The sequence below is a fragment of the Passer domesticus genome, chromosome 22 (genome assembly GCF_036417665.1).
Source record: "Passer domesticus isolate bPasDom1 chromosome 22, bPasDom1.hap1, whole genome shotgun sequence".
Lineage (NCBI taxonomy): Eukaryota > Metazoa > Chordata > Aves > Passeriformes > Passeridae > Passer > Passer domesticus.
The window spans coordinates 5,927,423-5,949,647 of NC_087495.1; the positions used below are offsets into that span (position 1 = coordinate 5,927,423).

Consider the following 22,225-nt stretch of genomic DNA (forward strand, 5'->3'; position numbering starts at 1 on the left):
ATGGGATGGGATGGGAGGTGAAATGCTTGGAGGGATGGGATGGTGGAGGTGGGAGATGGGATGGTGAGAGGTGAAATGGCTTGAGGAATGGGATGGTTGGAGGTGGGATGGCTGGAGGTGGGAGGTGTTGGATGGTGGGAGATGAGGGACGGGACCATGCAAGGTGGGGAGATGGGATGGTCGGAGGGTGGAAGATGGGATGGTGAGAGGCAGGACACGTGGAGGGGCGGGATGGTGGGAGATGGGATGTTTGGAGTGTTGAAATGCTTGGAGGTAGGAAGTGCGGGATTGCCACAGGGGTGGGATGGTGGGATGGCTGGAGAGGAGGGATAGCTAGATAGGTGTGAGATTGGAAATTGGAGGTGTTCGGTGGGTGTGGGGTGGTGGGTGAGATTGTGGGGGTGAGGGGTGTGGGATGGCTGGAGGGATGGGATGGCAGGAGATGAGGGTGTGGGATGGCCGGAATTTGGAGGTGTGAGGGCTCAGGTGGTGTGAGGGGTGGGGATGGCCAGAACTCGGAGCTGTGAGGGCTTGGATGGTGTGAGAGGGTTTGGGATGGCCGGAATTTGGAGGTGTGAGGGCTCAGGTGATGTGAGGGGTGGGGATGGCTGGAATTTGGAGGTATGAGGGGTGTGGGATGGCCAGAACTCGGAGCTGTGAGGGCTTGGATGGTGTGAGAGGGTTTGGGATGGCCGGAATTTGGAGGTGTGAGGGCTCGGGTGATGTGAGGGGTGGGGATGGCTGGAATTTGGAGGTATGAGGGGTGTGGGATGGCCAGAACTCGGAGCTGTGAGGGTTCGGGGGCTGTGGGGTGGTGTGAGGGGTGGGCATGGCTGGAGGGATGGGATGGCCAGAATTTGGAGGTGTGAGGGGTTTGGGATGGCTGGAATTTGGAGCTGTGACGGCTCGGGTGGTGTGAGGGGTTTGGGATGGCTGGAATTTGGAGATGTGGGATGGCCGGAACTCGGGGTTGTGAGGGCTCAAGGGCTGTGAGGTGATGTGAGGGGTGGGGAAGGCTGGAGGTGAAGGTGTGCGATGGCCGGAATTTGGAGGTGTGAGGGCTCGGGTGGCGTGAGGGGTTTGGGATAACCTCAGTTTGGAGGTGTGAGGGCTGTGGGATGGCCGGAAATTGGAGGTGTGAGGGCTCGGGGGCTGTGGGGCGGTGTGAGGGCTGTGGGCTGCCTCAACGTGTCCTCTGCCCATATCCCCCTCTGGCACCTCCAACGCGGGTACAACTCGATGCGACCCCCCCACTCAGACAGCCTCTACACACCCCCAGCCCACCCCGCGCCGCACCCGCGGCTAATGAGCGCTAATTAGCGCTAATCACCCCGCGCAGCCGCACCGCCCGCGCCTGCGCGCCGGGCCCGCGGCCGGGCCGCGCCTGCGCGGGGGCGGCGGGGAGGGGACGATGGAGGCGCGCAGGGCCCGGCGGCCCCGCGCCCCTCACAGCGCCCAGCGCCGCCAGCAGCGCCGCGGGGCCCGGCCCTGAGCCACGCCGTGAGTCGGGGAGCTCCGCGGGGCCCTGAGGGGGGTGTCCGCGGTGCGCGTGTGTCCCCGGTGCGCGTCCCTGTGTCCCCTGCCCGGTGCCTGTCGCCCCGGCGCGTGTCCCAAGTGCCCGCGTTCCCTCATCCCTCCCGGGCAGCCCCGAGGCCGGATAGCCCTTCCCGCAGGGATGGATCGCGGGCCAGCGCCGCTGTTTGCCCCCCGAGGCCGGGTAACGCTTGCCGGCTGGACTTTGGGGGTGAATTCCAGGTTTTTAGGGACTGAATTGTGTTGGTGACTTCCAGATTTTTAGGGGCTGAATTTTGGGGTGACTTCCAGGTTTTTATGGGCTGAATCTTGGGGTGAGTTCCAGGTTTTTATGGGCTGAATTTTGGGGTGAATTCCAGGTTTTTAGGGGCTGAATTTTGGGGTGAATTCCAGGTTTTTATGGGCTGAATGTTGGGGTGAATTCCAGGTTTTTAGGGACTGAATCTTGGGGTGAATTCCAGGTTTTTAGGGGCTGAATTTTGGGGTGAATTCCAGGTTTTTATGGGCTGAATGTTGGGGTGAATTCCAGGTTTTTAGGGACTGAATTTTGAGGTGACTTCCAGGTTTTTAGGGATTGAATCTTGGGGTGAATTCCAGGTTTTAAGGGGCTGAATCTTGGGGTGGATTCCAGGTTTTAAGGGGCTGAATTTTGGGGTGACTTCCAGGTTTTAAGGGGCTGAATGTTGGGGTGACTTCCAGGTTTTTAGGGGCTGGATACTGGGGTGAATTCCAGGTTTTTAGGGACTGAATTTTGAGGTGACTTCCAGGTTTTTAGGGATTGAATCTTGGGGTGAATTCCAGGTTTTAAGGGGCTGAATCTTGGGGTGGATTCCAGGTTTTAAGGGGCTGAATTGTGGGGTGACTTCCAGGTTTTTAGGGGCTGAATTTTGGGGTGAATTCCGGCTTTTCAGGGAAGACCCTGCTCACCTCGGGAGGTGGAACAAGCTCAGCCTGGGGCGGTTTGTGCCGGCCGGGACAGTGTGTGGATCCTGTTTCCACCCTGGAATGCTGCTTTTCTCCCATTTTCTATCAGTAGAGCTGTTAGAGAGTGGAGGTTACAGGACAGAAAAAAAAAAAAAAGCACAAAAAACCCCAAACAAACCCTTTTCTGTGTTGTCATTACAGGCACGGGCCAGCCCCGCTGTTTGCCCCCCAGGGCCCAGCCCTGGGTTTGGGTGCCCTGTGTTTGGGTGCTGGGGCTCAGCAGATGCAGGGTTAACAAATGGACTTGTTTTGCTTGCACACGTGATGCTCAAACTGCCTGGGTTTTGGTGGAAATAGCATTTGGGTGTGTAATCGGAACCTAAAACTGTGTCTGCTGCCAGACTGCCTGGGTTTTAACAGGGGTTTTGCTTCTCTGCAGGCTCGCTGGAATACGAAATTCTGACTAAACCAAGCTTTGTCTGTCTGATGGAGTTGTTCCTTCGTTTTTGTGTGTGTGAGAGGGGGTTTAGTGCCTTCGGGATGGAGTCATGGGCACGTAACCTCTGCTGGAGTGCTTTATTCAGCAAAATGCAACAAAAGAAAGCTCCACAGAGCAGAGTGATCAAGCACACAGTGCTCTCTAGCAGTGGGACAAGAGGTGCAGTTTTGGATAGAACACTGTCCTCTTATGCCCCAGGAGAAAGCCAATAATAAAGTACAAAATGATATAATTTCTAAGAAATCGCTTGGTGGGTGGTTAAAGCACTGCGAAGATTTTGTCAGGATGGACCCTACAGTAATCCTTTAACCAGGATGATTTAGGGCAGGGCATTTGACAGGAAAAGTTTGTTACGAAAGAACAGCTTACGAGCATGGTCGTTATAAAATGAAATTAAATCCCTTGGTGATTTGCAGCCTTGCAGCTCCTTTGGGGGATGTCGTGGGGCTGTATAAAGGTGGTTTGGTGAAACCTTTGGGAAGTTGTTGTTCAGGGGAACGTGGAGTGAAATTAAAAATGGGAAACTACAATAAAACTGGAGTTGGATGCGTGTGAGAGGTGATTCACCTGGCTGCTGTGTCACCATCACAGATATTTGTTGTTAAATGTTGACACTTCCTCAGTTATCCTTCATTCTGCTGGACATTTAAATACTTGCTTTTCTCGTGTTGTTTTCATTTTGGACATGATTTAAAACAGAGCAGCCTTTTCATTAGTTTGTTACCATGTGCTTAAAGGTTTTTTTGGATCCCATCCTGGAAGCTGTTCAGTGGCAGTTTTGTCTTATGTCAAGTCTGCTTATTCAATAAAGGTCTTGTGAGGGAATGTTAATTAAACAGTACATGGTGTAAGCTGTAGTTAAAACATCCTGAGTTGGAAAGTATTACATGGAGGGAATATCAAGTTCTTAGGCTGTATTTAGTATGTCTGTGCACTTCTTACTTCCAGTTTTGAACTAATCTGATTTTCTTTACTGTCAGCATCTGTCGGATGAACATTCTTCAGTCAAAGTCACATGGAAACACATCTTGCTTATTACATAAATTATTGTTCTCTGCCTCTTTTGCTCAACGAATGGACACAAAATTTATATATCAGCTCAAATTGTCTAAAACTAGAGGTACATTTGGCTAATCTTAGCTGGACAAAACTGCAGGTCTGTTGCAATATCTGTTCCCAAGCAGTGGTCATCACAGCAATGAGTAACCCCCAGTTAAACATTGATACCTTCCAAGGGCAGGGTGCTATAAATCATTAATGGCTGGCATTAATTGCACCTCTTTGTAGCGATGCTCTCCTCGGGTTAGCCCAAGCTTACCAAGCAAAAGCACTTTTTAATTTGATTAGGTGGTGGTGCTGTCTGGTTTAGTAATGAGTCTGAAATTACAGCTGTGCTTTGTTGGTGGTGTTGTCTGCAGCTTGGGGCTCTGGTGAAATGATGGGTTTGCCATTCTCTGGGACTTTCCCCCAGATACCCTCGTTGGGTGATGGTTTCCCAGAGCCACATTCCATTTTCATGGTGGCACCCATGTTCAGTTCCCCTCTCTGCAGGATGAGGTGGGAGCTTCATCCAAAGTGATGAAACCATTGGGAAAAAATCTGCACATTTTTACTGAACCAAATTTTTCCCCCTGTCTTGGAATCAACTGACTTGAGGAATGTGCTCACTCACATGGATACTCTTTGTTTATGGTTTAGTGTTTGTTCATACACTGAAAGTTGGTTTCTATTTTTATTCTGATAAGATTTCTCCTCTACTTCCTTCAAGTAATGATGACAACTTGCTCACAAGATCTCTACAACTTATTTCAAGTTTGGGTTTTGTTTTGGTTTTGTGGTTTGTTTTTGTGTTTTTTTTACTTTTGCAAAGCTGTGCTCTACCCAGCTGTTTATCTCTCATTTGTGCTGGTTGTTCGTGGAACTGAAATACTGCACATTTGTCCTTCTTTTGTCCTGTTTGGTTTGGATCATCTCCCCAGTTTGTCAGAAATGAGTTAAGGACTTCGGTATTGTCCTCCAGCTTGTTTTTGTCTCTCCTCAGCTTGGTATTAAACTCTTTTATTTCAAAACCTGAGGCTTATTAAGGTTATTTCTGTGGCATTATCTGACAGGGGTGATTTTTTTTTCTGAGTATTTTATTTTATCTGTTTAATATATGCATCACCTCATAGGAGACTTTATAGTTTTTCCTGACTTTATAGTTTTCCTGTGCCTTGATCCCTTGGCACATATTTAAAGCTTTTCTTTCTTTTAAATAGCTAAAAGAAATTAGTTTTATCTCTTGTGTAACTGAAGACACAAATCTGTGCCGGGCCTCTTCTCAGTCTGGGAACACACTGGTCATTTTTAATTCCAGGAACTTCTCATTACCTTGAAGAACTTCCCAGATTGTTAGGAGAGATCTTTATTAGTGTGTGCAAACTAGGTTTAGTGTAACATGCTCCTCCAGATTTTCTTGCAGGGACTTTAAAAACACTTTAATTGCTGAGAAGCAATTATAAAAACCACTGTGGGGGCCCTGGCAAAACTCCACCTTGGTCAGCAGTGCTGACCACAGAGCAGGGGTTGCAGAAAGCAGGGAATGGCTCAAAGCACCAGCTCCTCATCTCCTGGACAACTCCAGGAGTTTATGGATGTGAAGCACAACTCCTGTGATTTTTTTTTTGATGTTCAGCATGTTATCTACTGAGAGAAGAGGGATTGTGATAGCAAATGCACTGTTTTTCCTTGAGCCAGCTGATCCCATAATTGGAATTTAAAGGAAAGCTCCGTTGCCAGCGCTGAGGTTTTGCCTGTCCCTCTCCACCGCAGGGATTGAATTTCTCTCTCTCTGGCTGAGGTTCCTGCAGCTGCAGCATGGAGATGAGTCGGGAGAAGCTGTGTGCCAGCAAGGCTGATGGCAGCTCAGACTCTGCCTACCACTGCTCGGCGTGCCACGGTGACGAGGAGTGGGGCAGCACCAGCCGGGGCCGGGCCAAGTCACGCAGTTTGTCAGCTTCACCTGCCCTTGGGAGCACCAAAGAATTCAGGTGAGGCCCCTGCTTCTTCCCCTCGGTGCTAAAATATGTGTAATTAACTAGATTTTAGTGGTTTTTTCATATGGCCATGAGGGGTTCTTAAGATGTGTCTCAGAAGGTTCAAAACAAAAGTGGGGAGTTGAAGGTGAGAATCAAAGAATCAAAGTTGAAGGTGAGAATCAAAGTTGAAGAGCAGAATCAAAGTTTCATGGCTTGTCAAAACTGGTGTCTGCAGAGCTCACAGACTCCAAAAAATAATCAGTCAACAGTAAGAGACAATTCTTCAGGCTTTTACAAAAGCTCAAGCCTGAGTTTTAGTGCTGTGTGTTAAAAACCTGCGTGTGGGGCAGCAGAAAGTGGCTTGGTGTTTGCAGATGGTTTCAGAGCAGTGAAAAACACCCATTCTTTTTTTGAAGCCAACTTTCTGATCTCATTGCAAGGCTCCTGTCATGTGGACGGGGTGGGTAGAACTTCTGATCTGGTGATCTTTGGACCTGCTGTAAATATTGAACGGCGGGCAGGGGCAGCGCCATGTCTTGATCTTGTGGGAGGCACAGGCTTCACCTCCCTTGTGCTCTGACTGTCCCCAGAGCATGGGCAGAGGCACCAGGGAGCTGCTCAGCAGATGGAATTCCTGTTCAGAGCTCCTGCTTTGCTGGTAGGAATGCTCTTGGGAGGCAAGAGAGCCAACGGGTGAGGCTGAAGGGCACAGGGGGTGGCTTGGTGGTGAAGGGAGGCAAGCTAAAAGCCTTGAAAGGTTAGGAAAATAACTGCTCTGTGTTTGTAGTTCGGTGTATTTGATGCTTCTGGGAAGTGTCTTCTGAGGGCTGGGCTCTGTGGGAGCTCTGGTGATGTGTGTATGGTCAATGTGTAAGGCTTGATATTTAAATTGTGCTGTAAAACCTTGTGGTTTTCCCTTCTCTACTCAAACCTTTCAGTCAGCCTGCATAGAAGGTCGAAATTTTTGTGTGTTATTTTCTAGCTGAACAGCTGCTTTTTCAGCCAGAAGTGCTGTGTCTTTTGTGGGCTTGAATCAGGGTAATTGCTTCTGAGATTTTCCTTCATTAGGATGCTCTGCAGTCATTCTCTGGCTGTCTCCACTGCAGAGCTAAATTGTCTCAGGGCATTTTGCAGGCTGGCAGGAAATGCTGCTCTCAGGCTTCCTCTGTGCTGCTCAGCTCCAGGTAGCTGCCCAGCTGCTGGGAGCTGATAAATAGATTTTCCTAAAAGATGTACAATTTCCAGGGCATTGCTGCTCATTCTGAGCAAAGGCAGCCTGACTAGGAATAACTTGAAATTCTGTTCACTCAAGGACTAATAAACCCATGTGGAATCTCAGGGAGAACTTACACCACTTATTAATTAGGGATTGCAAAGAAAACTCTTGGAATGTCATGAAGGTCACACATGGATATTTAAAGCCTCACATGGGAACAAAATTTGGTCAATTACTGGGAGTGGCATCAAATAATGACCTGTGTTGGGAGAGGGCAAAAATTACAGTTATCTGGGAGAAGCTGGAGTGGAGCAAGCAGTGGGAGGTGAAGCTGCCAGGGTGTTATTTAACCATCCTAATGCCAAGGGTAATTGTTCACAAGCAGATAAAGACTTATCATCCCTTTGCCCATGGTGAGAGACACGTTAATCTCGTGTTATGTCAGTCCTTGCTCATTTTTCTGTTTTAATATCAGTAGGGTAAAGTTTATAAAACACTTAGTAATGCTCTTATCTAACTTGGTCAGTCATACCTGGACTTGCAGATGGAAAAGAAATTATTCTGGTTTTGTTATTGGAATTCAGATCTTAGACTGGCCTATTTTATTAGGCAAGGAACAAATAAGATGTTGCTGTTGTTCCTTAATTATATGTTTAACCTGTGCTCTGGTTTTGATTTTTATTAAATTTCTGAGGGTTTTTTTATCTCTAGGAGTGAGTCATCAGGCTGGTCTGAGCTACTTTGTAACACACAATAGAAGGCCCTGCAGTGATGGTTGTTACAAGCAAGATGGGATTGAATTAAGCCCAGGAAATAAATGTTTCCCCCTTCTTTATAATGGAATAATTCTAATAGCAGTCACATAATGCTTCAACAGTTCCATGGCTTGAGCAAGTTTTGCTCCCAGTTCCAGCTTTGGGAGGGAGGTGAGGCAGAAGAGTTCTGACTTTCTCCAGCTGATCTCATCCTAGAGCCAGGAATAACCCTGTGTCCTGGTGGGATTCAATTTTGAGGATAAATGACACCTCAGAGCCCCTGTTTATTTGAAGACAAATATTTTATCAGAGAAATAAATGGGGGGAAAAACAGCAATTCTTTTTCAGCCTGTTCAAAATTGCAGCCTGATACTGCAGATGCAAATCTCCATGTGCCTTAGAGTTGAAGAATTTGATTAATTTATTAAGGGTGTTTAAATGACCAAGACAATGTGACTTAAAAACACCTGGAGGTGTTGGAGAGCTCCTTGTCAGGTCACACACTGGGAGACCCAGAGCCCTCAGTGAGGGGAAGAGCCTCACTGAGCTGTTTTAGCTGTATTCATACCAGATTCAGCCATTCTAAAAAATGTGCTTTTAAATAAGATGTAGTGCTTTGAGAAGCACAGAATAAAAGTGTTGTGCTGCAGCCATTGGAAATGTGAATAACCTGTAAAACCACCCAGCCTGGGAAGCACACGTAGGTTTGAGAAATGCACTTTGCCCTCTCTTGCTTGTGTGCAGCTGCTTCTAAGGAGGTTTGGTGTTTGAGCAGCCAGGCAGCCCCAGTTTGCCAGCACAGCTCTGTTACTCACTGATTGTTTTCTGTGCCTTCAGGAGAACACGCTCCTTGCATGGACCATGCCCAGTGACCACGTTTGGACCAAAGGCCTGCATGCTGCAGAATCCCAAAACGATTATGTGAGTACCCTGCATCAGTGCCACTCTGCTCCTTCTGTGGCAAGGAAAACCACTTTGCATTTCCACTGACTCCACTTTGTTCACCCCCTAATCAGAATTCACAGAATCCCCAGGTTGGGAGAGACCTTCAAGACCACGGAGTCCAACCCAGCCCCAACACCTCAGCTAAACCCTGGCACCCAGTGCCACATCCAGGGATGGGGACTCCAGGGAATTCCCAAAATTCCCCCAAATTCACAGAATCCCCAGCTTGGAAGAGACCTTAAAGATCATCAAGACCTTCCCAGCCCCAACACCTCACCTCAACCCTGGCCCCCAGTGCCACATCCAGGCTGTGTTAAACACACCCAGGGATGGTGACTGCAGCACCTCCCTGGGCAGCCATGCCAGAACTTTATCACCTTTCTGGAAAATCTTTATCACCTTTTCTGTAAAAAACTTCTTCCTAATATCCAACCCGTATTTCCCCTAGTGCAGCTTAAGGCTGTGTGCTCTGGTTCTGTCAGTTCCTGGAGAAAGAGCCCAGCCCCAGCTGAGCAGAGCCACCTTTCAGGAACTGCAGAGAGTGATGAGATCACCCCTGAGTCTCCTTTTCTCCAGGCTAAACAGCCCCAGCTCCCTCAGCACTGTTTGGATTTTACCTGGCATTTAGAGGTTTTCATGTTGCTTGATTGCCATCAGCTTTCCCAAGTTGCCATGGTCTGCAGTCCATAGTTTGGTGTCTGAAAGGGCAACTCTCATATTTCCAACTCTGTTAAAAAAGGGGAGGAAGAGGAACTGTTCTGTGTGCTGTGAAATCCGAGGGAAGCCTTCTCCCTGCCTTGCTGATGATGTTTGAATTTGGACTTTGAATTTTTCTGTTTGGTCTCTGGTACTTTCAGTTAAAACAAGTTTCCTTTTAGACTGTTGATAGATATGGAAATAAAGGTCTGCTTTCTGCTTAGTGGGCAGATAAACATTTTAATTTTGTAGGTTGGGTGGCATAAAGTGTTGCTTTCTCTACAGGTGTTACATACTTAATAAATGGAGCCCTGACTTGGCCAGGTGAGGAATTTCTGGGTTTAACCAAGGCAGTGGTTCCTGGTTTTGGGGGGCCCTGGCACAGAGGAGCTGGCTGCCTCACTTGGAGGTGTCCAGGACCAGGTTGGACATGGCTTGGAGCCACCTGGGATGGTGGAAGGATGAGCTTTAAGGCCCTTTCAACCCAAACCATTCTGTGCTTTCTGCCCCTTTAAAAAAAAACTTTTACTTAATTGCTCTTCCAGTTAACTGCAAGACATTGCAGTCAATATTTATTTGCCCAAATCTCTGCCTCTGTAGACTGTAACCTTCCTGGTGATATCCAACCCTTTCCTGGGAAAGTCCAACCCAGATCCCTCCCTTTGGCAACCCAGAGCTTCCTCATTCTCCCCTGGTGCTGTAAGGAGCCCTGGGGTGCTGCAGTGCCAGCCCAGGTTGTGTTTACCCACCTGACCTGGGCCATTGCTCCTCCCAGGGGCTGGCCACGTCTGGGATATAAGGCCAGTGACAGGATTGTGCCAGGGAAACCTTGGGCAGGCAGGGCTGGGAGCAGAGCTGCCCCCAGGCTGCTGAAGGCAAGGACTTGTTTGAAAAGCAAATTGTAAATTACTTCTGCTGCACGCGAGGTTTTGTGGGTTTTAAAAACAAGCAAAACCTTGTTGGTGTTTTTTTCACCTCTGCTGTGGGTAATTTTGTTAAACTCTCCTCGCTGGAGGGATGATTTTTAACAGAAAATCATAGTTTTTATGTGCAGGCTTAAGTTAGGGAAGGTTGGGTGTCTCCTTCAATACAACCAGCAGCTCTAGAACTGCAAATCTGCTTTTTGATGAGCAGAATGAATACTCAGTGAAGAAAGGATGAGGGACTTGTGCTCTTGAGAGAAAAGGAAATCAAATACCTGTTTATTTTTCTTGAAATGGGATTTTCTTTGTGAAGCCTTGCCTCGAGGATCTGGAATACAAGTTTTACACAGGATTTTTTGTAAAGCCTCACAACTTTTTATTGGAACTGATGGAAATCTTCAGTAGAAGAAAAAAACATTTTTCAGGGAAAAATATATTCTTCTGAGGTTGCAGTTATTAATAAGCGATAAAAGCCTCAGCCTTTTATTTTATTTGGAGCTGTTGCTTTTGCCTGAGCCCTGGAAAGAAACATGAAGATATTAAAGCAAGTTATGAATAACTTTTCATTCAGTGGGAGTGCATGGACTGGGTGAGTACAGCTGAAACAGGCAGACTGGCTGTTGTTTGAATGAAGTTGGTGCTGGCTCTGCCTTTGTTCAGTGCTGCAATCCCCACTTTTGTCAGCATTATTGATATTGGAGCCCTGCATTAACCTGTAGTTTCTGCTGTGTTTGTAGCTCAAATGCGAGCACTGAAATGAAATGGATTTTAAATTTGCATTAAGCTGTTTGACTCAGAGTATTGGATGGGGGAAAAAATGATGCTGTGACTTTTTCAGATCCTCTAATTGACTGTTTCTCTTTGAGTCTGCACTAAACCAAGAGGAAGCAGTGGTGTCAGCCAGTTGAGGAACCTTTTCTGAGAGCTTTTGTGGTGCTTCTGTTCAGGTCCCTGCTGGCACAGGTCATTCACAGGGCAGCAGGGACCAGAATTATTAATTCTGCTTGTAGGAAAGCACAGAAACATCCCTGCAGTGGGAATTATTGTCTTTCCTTCAGAAACATCACTGCAATGGGAATTATTACCTTTCCCTGAGGAGCATCCCTGCAATGGGAATTATTACTTTTCCCTGAGGAACATCATTGCAGTGGGAATTATTGCCTTTCCCTGCCTGGTGTGCAGGGCTGTGTGTTCTCCATCCATTAATACATAAATTTACATCCCTGCAATTGGAATTATTGCATTTCCTTCAGAAATATCACTGCAATTGGAATTAGTGCCTTTCCCTCAGGAACATCCCTGCAATGGGAATTATTGCCTTTCCCTGCCTGGTGTGCAGGGCTGTGTGTTCTCCATCCATTAATACATGAATTCACATCCCTGCAATGGGAATTATTGTTTTGCCCTGCCTGGTGTGCAGGGCTGTGTGTTCTCCATCCATTAATACATAAATTCACATCCCTGCAATGGGAATTATTGCCTTTCCCTGCCTGGTGTGCAGGGCTGTGTGTTCTCCATCCATTAATACATAAATTCACATCCCTGCAATGGGAATTATTGTTTTTCCCTGCCTGGTGTGCAGGGCTGTGTGTTCCCACACAGAAGGATGTATTTTTTCCAGGTCAGAAAGGTGTCAGACCCAAATGTGCTGATGTTTGGGGTTTTTGTGTCCCCCAGGCACATTCAGGATCCAGCAAGCCAGCGGTTGACATGGAACAAACCTCCCAAGAGTGTCCTTGTGATCAAGAAGATCCGTGATGCCAGTCTGCTGCAGCCCTTCAAAGAGCTCTGTGTGTACCTCACTGAGGTGAGAAAATAGAAATTACACCCCAGCTCTCTCCAGCTGCTGATTCTGGGCAGAATTTGTGCATCAAATCCTCATACCCACTGCCACGGGGTGTACTAAAATTTGTTGCAGAAGTTAAGATCAGTATGAAGCTTAAAACTAAAATTATTAAAGTAAAAACTTCCATTCTGTTTACATTCTGAATTACAGGAATGGGATATAAAAAGCTGACAACTTTAAGCCTTGAGCAAACACAGCATTATTGCTGTATCATGTAATGTATATTCCAGGCTTTAATTTATTAAATGTTCTGTGCATGCTGCAGAATTCTCATCAGGATCAGACCACACATTAAAAGCACAGTAATGTAATATTTACACTACTGTAAATATTATTTATATGTCTTAAATTAATGGAGGTTATGGAGAGAGTCAAGTGTGTTGTTGGGAGGTCCCTCACAGCTTGTTTTCTCTCTTCAGGAGAACAATATGATAGTGTATGTAGAGAAAAAAGTGTTGGAAGACCCTGCTATAGCTAATGATGAGAATTTTGGACCAGTGAAGAAGAAATTTTGCACCTTTAGAGAAGGTATGGAAATGATTTCTTGAAAGGACAGTTGGAGTGTAATTTTTTATTTGTCTTGGTGTTTTCTTAGTTGTTGGGTCAAAATTCTTAAACTTTTATGTCTTTTGCAGACAGTTGTTACATTTTAATTGTGCTTTTGATATATTTGTGAGGGAATGTTTGCATGCTCCAAATTGTAACTTTTCTTCCTAATCTTTGTTGGGAAATGAAGATTGTGGATACAGTTTAATTCAAAACTTTTTATTTCAATGTTTCTCCTAGACTATGATGATATCTCCAATCAGATAGACTTCATCATATGCCTGGGAGGAGATGGGACCTTACTTTATGCTTCTTCACTTTTCCAGGTTGGTTCTTATGGGAAACAAACCCATAAACCTTTTCTTTTGGAAGTATTTAAAAGTGCTTTTCCCCCCTCTTTGTTGCTGAGTTCAGAATTTGTCTTTTGTTCTTCATTCCCTCTTTTTTACCTTTTGAAAAGAATGTGAAATGTGTTGTTTTTTATTTAGCACAGTTAAAGTTTCATCAATATTTACAGGCAAATAGTTGAAGTGTGGATTGCTTTGACTGAGTGGCTTTAAAACTCTTTTCTTTGTTGATAGGGTAGTGTACCTCCAGTCATGGCTTTTCATCTGGGATCCCTTGGATTTCTTACTCCATTTAATTTTGAGAATTTTCAGTCCCAAGTCACTCAGGTTATAGAAGGTAAATTTAAGGGGACAAGGTGTGGTGTTTGTTTGTTACCTTTTCTTAATTAACTCTTTTAGGCTGGCCCTTAAGATCTGAAATTTGAGAAATCTATCTAAAATTGAGACAAATCTTAAATTAGCAGAAATGTATCTTAAATTAACAAAGTTTTACATTGCATTGACACATCCAGTGCTGCTCTCTGTACTGCTCTGTAAAGAAAAAGGGCTAAGAAATAACTTTATGGAGTAAATAAGTGTAAGATAATGTAGAATTTATGTTAAATGGCAACTAAACATAGAAGTGCAGTGTTTAAATGCTGAGAAGTCAGGCAAATAAAATATTTGAGGAAATAAATTCTTTGTTTCTTCAATATGAGGTTATTTGAGTTGCATCCAGAGTAGATCCTGAAAAGATGTCTAAAACTCTCACTAGAATGTTCTCTTTTAATACATGTTTCTAATGCTTTAATTTTCCTTAATCTTTACTTTTGTCTTTCTGAAGATCACATGAACCCAACAGTGTTTTCCCATTTTAATCATGTCTATATAAAATTTAAATTTAAATTTTCTTTTTACATAATAAGAAAAGTGGGAAGGGACTGGCTTGAAACTTGGCTTTGATTTTTGCTCATTGCTACTAAAAATCAGTTTTGAGCTTCAGCCAAGTGCAGCCAATTACATTGTGAATGAAACTGGGAATGTTGAAAGCTCAGGAAAGGCTGGGTGGCATTTGATAGAGTGTGTTGGTCATGGCTGGGGTGATTTCCTGTGCCAGCAGCTCCTTTTTGTGTGTTTTTTCCCTGTGTTTTCCCTGCAGGCAATGCTGCTCTGGTTCTCCGGAGCAGGCTCAAGGTGAAGGTGGTCAAGGAGCACAGGGAGAAAAGCACAGTGCAGAATGGCATCGAGGAGAATGGAGTCGTGTCTGCAAGCCTGGAGAAAGAAGTGGGCAAACAAATTATGCAATATCAGGTCAGAGGGCAGAACAAGCCCAAAAAACCAATATAATGCTTGTAATTTGTATTTGTTTCATTAAAGCTCTGCCCCAGCAGCGTGGGGCTGGGCCCTGCTGCTCCAGCTCCCAAAGTGCTCTGAGTGCTGAGGAGCTGCTGCACACTTTTCCTTTTGCTGTCACAAGTGCTCATCTCACACTTTGCTGTAGAAATAATTTCACAGAATTGTTTAGGCTGGGAAATCTCTCCAAGCTTGAGTCCAACCTTCCTTCTATTTGAGAACAAAGTAGTAACTCTAAAGTCAGACACACCAGACATTTTTATAAATGAGAAGAAAAACCCTGCACGTTATTAGTGACCAGCTCTTGGAGACTAATTCTTAAACTTCAAAACTTAATTCTTAAAATGAAGAATTAAATCTAATTTAATCTTCAAAACTGAATTCTTAAACTTCAGCTGGCACCCGATAGGACAGAAATGGAGAGAGACTTTAATTTGCAGGTACTAAATAAGCTTGAACTTTTAGGAGATCTGGAAAGCATGTTCAGTTTTTGACACTGATTTCACTGCCAAGGCAGCAGCAGCAGGCTGGAGTGATCTTTGGTGTCGTGGCAGGTCCTCAATGAAGTTGTGGTGGATCGTGGCCCTTCCTCCTACCTGTCCAACGTGGATGTGTTCCTGGATGGGCACCTGATAACCACAGTGCAAGGAGATGGTGAGTGCTGCTCTCTGCCCAGCTCAGCCTGCTGCCTTTCCCTGGAGGAACTTCTCTCCTGGAAACAGAGCTGCAGTTCACTGCTGGCAGCAAACAGGAGTGTGCCAAGGATGGGTGTGTTCCCACACAGCGAAGCTTTAGGTGCTGAAAGATTTTGTTTATGGGCATGTGAGGGCAAGTAGATCTTTTTGGGGGTATTATATTTCAGGGTAAAGGTAAGAAATAGCTCAGAAAAGATTGGCTTGGATTTGCTGAGGGCAAACAATCTCAACTCCTGAGCAACAGGAGTTAATCTTTAAAGCTCTTACCCTTAGAGAAAAAAAATGAAAGTCACTATTACAAAATCATGTAACCTGAGTTTGTGCAACTCCTGAGACCACGTGGCAGGGTCAGGGGGGAGTTTCTCTCTGTGTGTGCTGGGCTGCAGCTGAGCTGGGGAATCCAAGGGGAGAGCTTCCCTTTCCTACATGGGTGTGTTGGTGACCCCCAGAGCAGTCCCTGGTTGTTAATGCTGATGTCCTTGTCCTGTTGCTGTCCCCAGGGGTGGCAGTGGGGTTTGTGGGTGTCCCTCAGAGCAGTCCCTGGCTCAGTGCTGCAGTCCCTGGCTCAGTGCTGCTGTCCCTGTCCTGTTGTGTCCCCAGGAGTGGCAGTGGGGTTTGTGGGTGTCCTCCAGAGCAGTCCCTGGCTCAGTGCTGTCCTGTTGCTGTCCCCAGGGGTGAGGGTGGGATTTGGTGGTGTCCCAGAGCAACCCATGGCTTTTAGAGCTGCTGTCCCTTGCTGTTGTGTCCCCAGGGGTGGCAGTGGGGTTTGTGGGTGTCCCCCAGAGCAGTCCCTGGCTCAGAGCTGCTGTCCCTGTCCTGCTGCTGTCCCCAGGGGTGGCACTGGGGTTGTTGCTGTCCCCCAGAGCAGTCCCTGGCTCAGTGCTGTGTCCTGCTGCTGTCCCCAGGGGTGGCACTGGGGTTGTTGCTGTCCCCCAGAGCAGTCCCTGGCTCAGAGCTGCTGTCCCTTGCTGTTGTTCCCCAGGGGTGATCGTGTCCACGCCGACCGGCAGCACCGCGTACGCCGCCGCGGCCGGAGCGTCCATGATCCACCCCAACGTCCCTGCCATCATGATCACCCCCATCTGCCCCCACTCCCTGTCCTTCAGACCCATCGTGGTTCCTGCTGGAGTGGAGCTCAAGGTGGGATTCTGTCGTTTCATTTCTCTTTGTGGGTTAAAAACTTCTGGAGTGGCCACAGGAATGAGAGGAGGGTGGGAAGTGTCGGTGGCTCCTGTCCCCTGGGGCAGCATCACACCAAGTCTGGATCAACAATGTGCCTTTCTTTAGAACAATTTGCCCACTTAAATTGATTGAAGTGGAATACTTTGCACTTTTCTTACTGAACTGTAGCTCTGTAACATTCTACAAAATGGGAATTCCTACATTTGCTTTCTGAAAAATGTTCCATAATCTCGGCTAAAGTGCCTGTAAATGATCAGTGAAGGGAATCAGAAATTCTCCTTTCATGCAGAAATATTTCAGATCTTATGTATATACTGGTAGCTCTATCTGCAATTCAGTATTTAGTTTTTTTTAATGTTGTCTTGCAGAAAATAGACATTTAATAGTTGAATATAAGATAGACTTGATTAATAGGTATTTTGGGCAAATACTCTTGTGCAAGGAAGAATCTCTTTCTCCTTTTGTCCTGGGGATGTTAGAGGATTAGCATTGAGAAATGAGTGTGTTCTGGACTTTTTGTTCTTGTTTTACAACATAAATTCAATGTTTATTCATGGCACAGCTCTCAGCCCACACTTTCATGTCAGTGGGTGTTACTGGCCAGTGGTAGTTAATTCTTCCAATAGGAATGTAATTTAAATAGGAGCCAAAGTTCCTAAATTTGACAGCTTTGGATTCATTATGTATTAAAATCTGTTTTTCTGGATTGACTTCATTATTTTTCCTGAAAGAAAAGCTAAGTCAGTTCCTGTAGCTGAATTAAAGTTACAGGAACTGAACTGGAAGGTCTTGTACTTATAGAAAAGGGAATTACTGCATATAGAAAAAGATGTTTATAAACAGCAAATAAAGGTTTGGAGCTTGGGTGGTGTTACTGCACTGCTGCCATGGACAGCTGAGCACTTCCAGTGCAGGTGTGGAGTTCCAAGGACTCAGTTGTGCACTCGAGGGAGGATGAGGAGGTGTTTGTTCCTTGCTCTTGAGTTTTGGACCATTCTGGTTTTCAGATCATGCTCTCCCCAGATGCCAGGAACACGGCGTGGGTTTCGTTTGATGGAAGGAAGAGGCAGGAGATATGCCATGGAGACAGGTCAGTCCTTTTTTCTGATTGTATTATCTCTAAGTATAGAAAATCCTGATTCATGCAGCTCCTTCATTCTCTAACATCTGCCAAAAGGGTTTTTGGCAGTGAAGAAAGAGGCTTTTATAAACCCTAACACCTCCTAGAGCACAGACTGCACTAAAAGGATTTCATTTCTAACTTGAGTTCTTTAGATCTTCCCACCAAAGCAAGTGAAATGTTCAGACTCTGTAAACATTGCATGCTTGGCAAGGAAGATGGGCATATCTTTAGGAAACTCTGTAAATTTTAACTTCAGGATAAATCTTAGGAATTCTGGAGGATACAAACCAACAGGGGCTGCCTGTGGAATACTCCACGTGGATTAAACTGGGTTAACTGGGAGTGCTTGTGGTCACTTGCTCTGGCCTTGAGTGAGCAGAAGGGAGTGAAGTCCCTCAGTTTTGTGTTCAGGATGTGGTGGTGGAGGTGTTCAAAGGCAGCTCTGGGGAGGAGATGGGCAGATTGGTTCTTCAGGATGCCCTTTTTCCTCTTGGCCCACACAAGTTGCCATGGAGGAAAATGTACAGGTGCAACCCTCCATCCTGAACAGGTTTTTTTTCCTCTGGGCTTGGGTCATCCATAAAGGAGTTCAGGAAATCAGTAAAGATTCAAACACAAGGTTTGGCCTGTGGCTACACTCTGGAATCCTTGGGCTTATCACTTAAAACTTGAAACTGAAAGGTGCCCAGTAGATTCAAATGCAGGGTTTGGCCCTTGGCTACACTCTGGAATCCTTGGGCTTATTGCTTAAAATCTGAAACTGAAAGGTGCCCAGTAAAAACTCAAACACAAGGTTTGACCCGTGGCTACACTCTGGAATCCTTGGGCTTATCACTTAAAACTTGAAACCCAAAGGCCAGGGTGGTGCCTTGGGTTTCCTTTGCCCTGTGTGGGTGATGCCAGAGGCTGCAGGATGCCATGGAGGGTTCACAGCTGTGTCACACAAAGTGTCCCCAGAGCTCCGCTGGCTATTTCGAGAGCAGCTGTAGTTCTGGTCCCTGAGCATGGAAAGCTGTTGTTTGGCAGTGAATCAGCTCAGTGCTGGGTGGGACAGGCTGGGGGTTGCTCAGATTGTTGCTGCCCCTGCCTGACTTGCCCTGTGCTGTTGCAGTATCAGCATCACTACCTCTTGTTACCCCCTCCCCTCCATCTGCTTCCGGGACCCCGTGAGCGACTGGTTCGAGAGCCTGGCCGAGTGCCTGCACTGGAACGTCCGCAAGAAGCAGAACAACTTTGCCGTGGAGGAGGAAGAATTCTGAGTGTCCACACCCAGCAGGGCTCGTGGCAGTGCAATGTGGCAGAATCCCTCCCCTCTGCTGGGATTTGGAGCAGTGGAACGTGGCAGAATCCCTCCCCACTTGGATCTCGGAGCTCTCGGTGCAGGCGCCGCCCCGGAGCTGCCTGGTGGTTGTGTTGATATCCCTGAGGTGCTGGGGCTGGGAAGGGTTGAGCTCCTTCCTGGCCATCAGGAGTGGGAGTGGAAGGTTCTGATCCAGTGGGAATTTCCTTCCAAGCGAGCAGTCTGAGAGTGGATCATTCCTGACTGCTGTCCAAAACCACATCTGCAGATTTGATTGTAACCTCCGACTTACCAGTTCCATGGTAGGCTGAATGTAGCTCCACCAGGGAAAAGTGGCAGCAGAAAAGTGGCATTAAAATCTTTTCTTTGATAGGTTTGTAACTCCATTTAACACTGCTAGGAACAGAAAGGCTCTGAGAAGTTTTCTTATTTTAAAAACAAAGCTCCTCTTTGTTATCTTAAATACACCTTGCCCAGAAAATACTTTCTTACTTGCAAGTGTGACACGCTGAAGAAACATCCACAAAGGATGTTTTTTATTAATAGATGGAATTAGTAATTAAAAGTATATATTTTTTATATATACATTTTTTTCTCTTGTGCCCATTTGAGCAGTGGTTGACCCTTGGCTGTCAGCACTGTGGAAATACCCACAAACAGCAGGGATGAACATTCATTATTCTGGGTTTGTAGCTGAGCTGATTCACAGCTCTGCACTTCCTCTTGGTGGGAATCATCCACGTGTTGTTTTTTCTTATTATTTTTGTTTGATTCCCTGGGATAAATGGTAGCATTAGAGACTATCATGTTTAAAAAATAATAATAATAATTCTCCAAGTGTTCAAGAAGAATCTGGACTTCAATTGCTACTGAATTCACTGTTGTCCTGAAGAAAATATCCTTTTCTAAGATCCTGAATGCCCTCAACTTCCATGAAACCTTCCAGCTCTTGGTGCTGAGTAATCCAGGGTGGGATTCTGCAGTGGTGGGCTGGAGAAATGAGGACACATTCCCAGGGGAGTAGCAACGGTGCCTTCAGCACACTCAAGATATTCTAAGTCTCACATTTACTTTTTTTAAGATGCTTTCAAATGTTTCTAACTTCTCTCTGTACATATTTTATTGTATGTGCTTTTATGAAAGAACAACAACAACAAAAAACCCAACAAAAGAACTGGTTGGGATGGGGGGAGAGGGTTTGTACTGTACTTTACCTGCAAAACAGCAAACCCAAGGATAATGTTTACATTTATGTTCTCTGTGGTGCAGTCTCTTATCATCTTACCCAAACTTCAGCATTTTCAAGTCTTGCTGCATCGCTCACTGAGGGAGGGAGGGACAGGAGCTGCTCAGTCCTGGGCAGAACCTGGCCAGGGAGTGGATTCCTGGCTGAGGAGGGATTTCCTTGGGAACAGGGGCAGAACCTGGCCAAGGAATGGATTCCTGGCTGAGGAGGGATTTCCTTGGGAAGGGGGCAGAACCTGGCCAAGGAATGGATTCCTGGCTGAGGAGGGATTTCCTTGGGAAGGGGGCAGGACCTGGCCAAGGAATGGATTCCTGGCTGAGGAGGGATTTCCTTGGGAAGGGGGCAGAACCTGGCCAGGGAGTGGATTCCTGGCTGAGGAGGGATTTCCTTGGGAACAGGGGCAGAACCTGGCCAAGGAGTGGATTCCTGGCTGAGGAGGGATTTCCTTGGACATGGGGCAGGATCTCTGCTGAACCTTTTCCATGATTGTCTTACGTTGTGTCTGTGGTCCAAAGTGGAAATGGGAATGGCTTCATTTCCAAACCTGTTGTCCTCTGGTGGTTTCAATAATGTCTCATCCCTTTTGGATGCTGCCCTGGGCTGAGCTCATCAAGTGCAGGTGAGAGCATTTTCCAGAAAAGAGAAGCAAACTCTTGGGTGAAGATTCAGATCACAACGAAAGCGTGTTGGGATAAATGAACACTTGGTCTGTACATTTTGTAACATAGAATATTGGTTTGATTGGGTCAAAACCAGATGGATTTTGGGATATCTTGGAGAATCTCCAGAGAGCTTTTGGGATTTCTCTTTCACTTGAGTCTGCAGTAATTGTTTTATCACTGTTTTGAAGCTGCTTACGGGTTTCCTAAGCGGAGTATTCAGTTATTTCATAACTGGTTACTTTTGGAACTAGAGAAGTGTCAGGCTGTTTTGCTTTGGAACTCTTTTATTTAAACATGCAATAATTGAGAGAAGGAGCAGGGTATGGTGTCTAGAGAAACGTGTGGATGAGTGGAGAGTGAGCAGTTCTAGGCACACTGGGGAGTGGAAGATCATTTTGCAGAGGTGAAATGATTGATGAGCCTTATCTAGTATTTTTTTAAAGATAAAACTATATTCAGCACTTTTTATTTATGCTTTTTATAATAGTAAAGCTATTCTTAAAGCTAAATTGCCGAACTTTTAATTTTCAGAGTGCACAGGCAATTAAATCTGTAATCAAAGTGTACTGAACTACTTTAGATCTACGTTAGGGGTTGGCTTGAAATTTCTTCTTTCAATTTCTCACCTGCTGCAATTGCATTGCTGCCTCTGAGGCTGCTGCAGCTTTGCTTGTGCAGAGTTGTGCTGAGAAAAGGCATTTTCTGGGTGGCTGCTGAGCGACTTCAGCCCTGGCTTTTCCTCCAAAAGCTGCCTTGATTCTCCCTGGCCCAGCCTGGGCTGTGGTAAAGTTTTTAATCTGCAAACTGCAGGGCAGGGAGGCTGCAGCAGCCCTGGAGTTCTGCTCTGAGCTGCTCCAGGAGTGGGGGAGCTGAGGCAGGAAAAAGCTGGAATGCACCTCACTTTATTGGCAATAAAACCTCGTTTTGCTAATGTAGCTTATTCTGAATAACTTGGTTAAACTGTGCTAAAAATGGGGGTTTGCTGATTAAGAGTTTTTAATAAAAGGGTTTGTAAGTCACTGGCACTTGCAAATCCTTTCATCTACAAAGGGCCAAAATGGAAGCTGGGAAATTAATTTGGTTTTTTTTTAAGAAAAAAAAAGAAGTTATCCTCTGGTAGAAATGGAAGAAGTTGTTACCAACTGTAGTAGGGAATAAAGCAGTGTACTGAATTTTTAAAAGCTAAAAAATCCTGTTACATATTGTTAACACATTGAAAACTTGGTTTTAAATATTGTTGAGAAACAAAATATTTTTCAATCCTTTCAATAAAACTTTTTTGTAAAGTTGGATTGGTTCATTTGCCCTTTGACTGGGGAGAATATAAAACAGTGAATTCCCAATCAGTTGCTTGGAATTTTGGGGGGTTTGACACTTCTCATGGGGCAGTGGCATCTCTTTCCTGGGAACACACCCAAGGCTTTTTTGAGCGTTTGAT

General features: G+C 45.8%; 1 protein-coding gene across 4 annotated transcripts; it reads left to right on the forward strand.

Annotated features, from left to right (window-relative positions):
- The first annotated feature begins 1,371 nt into the window (after positions 1–1,371).
- NADK (NAD kinase) lies at positions 1,372–22,079 on the forward strand. Of its 4 annotated transcripts, none has more exons than XM_064397195.1 (12): positions 1,372–1,500; positions 5,768–5,985; positions 8,782–8,865; positions 12,186–12,315; positions 12,774–12,882; positions 13,141–13,226; positions 13,482–13,584; positions 14,386–14,537; positions 15,134–15,233; positions 16,257–16,414; positions 17,464–17,546; positions 18,691–22,079. In XM_064397195.1, exons 2-12 carry the CDS (start codon positions 5,813–5,815, stop codon positions 18,836–18,838), a joined length of 1,326 nt encoding a protein of 441 aa, XP_064253265.1. In that variant the 5' UTR covers positions 1,372–1,500; positions 5,768–5,812; the 3' UTR covers positions 18,839–22,079. The 4 variants fall into 4 exon arrangements, with proteins under 4 accessions (XP_064253265.1, XP_064253266.1, XP_064253268.1 ...); XM_064397196.1 differs by having other exon boundaries at positions 1,387–1,500; positions 5,806–5,985; XM_064397198.1 differs by lacking the exons at positions 1,372–1,500; positions 5,768–5,985 and adding an exon at positions 6,505–6,631.
- Positions 22,080–22,225: the final 146 nt, after the last annotated feature.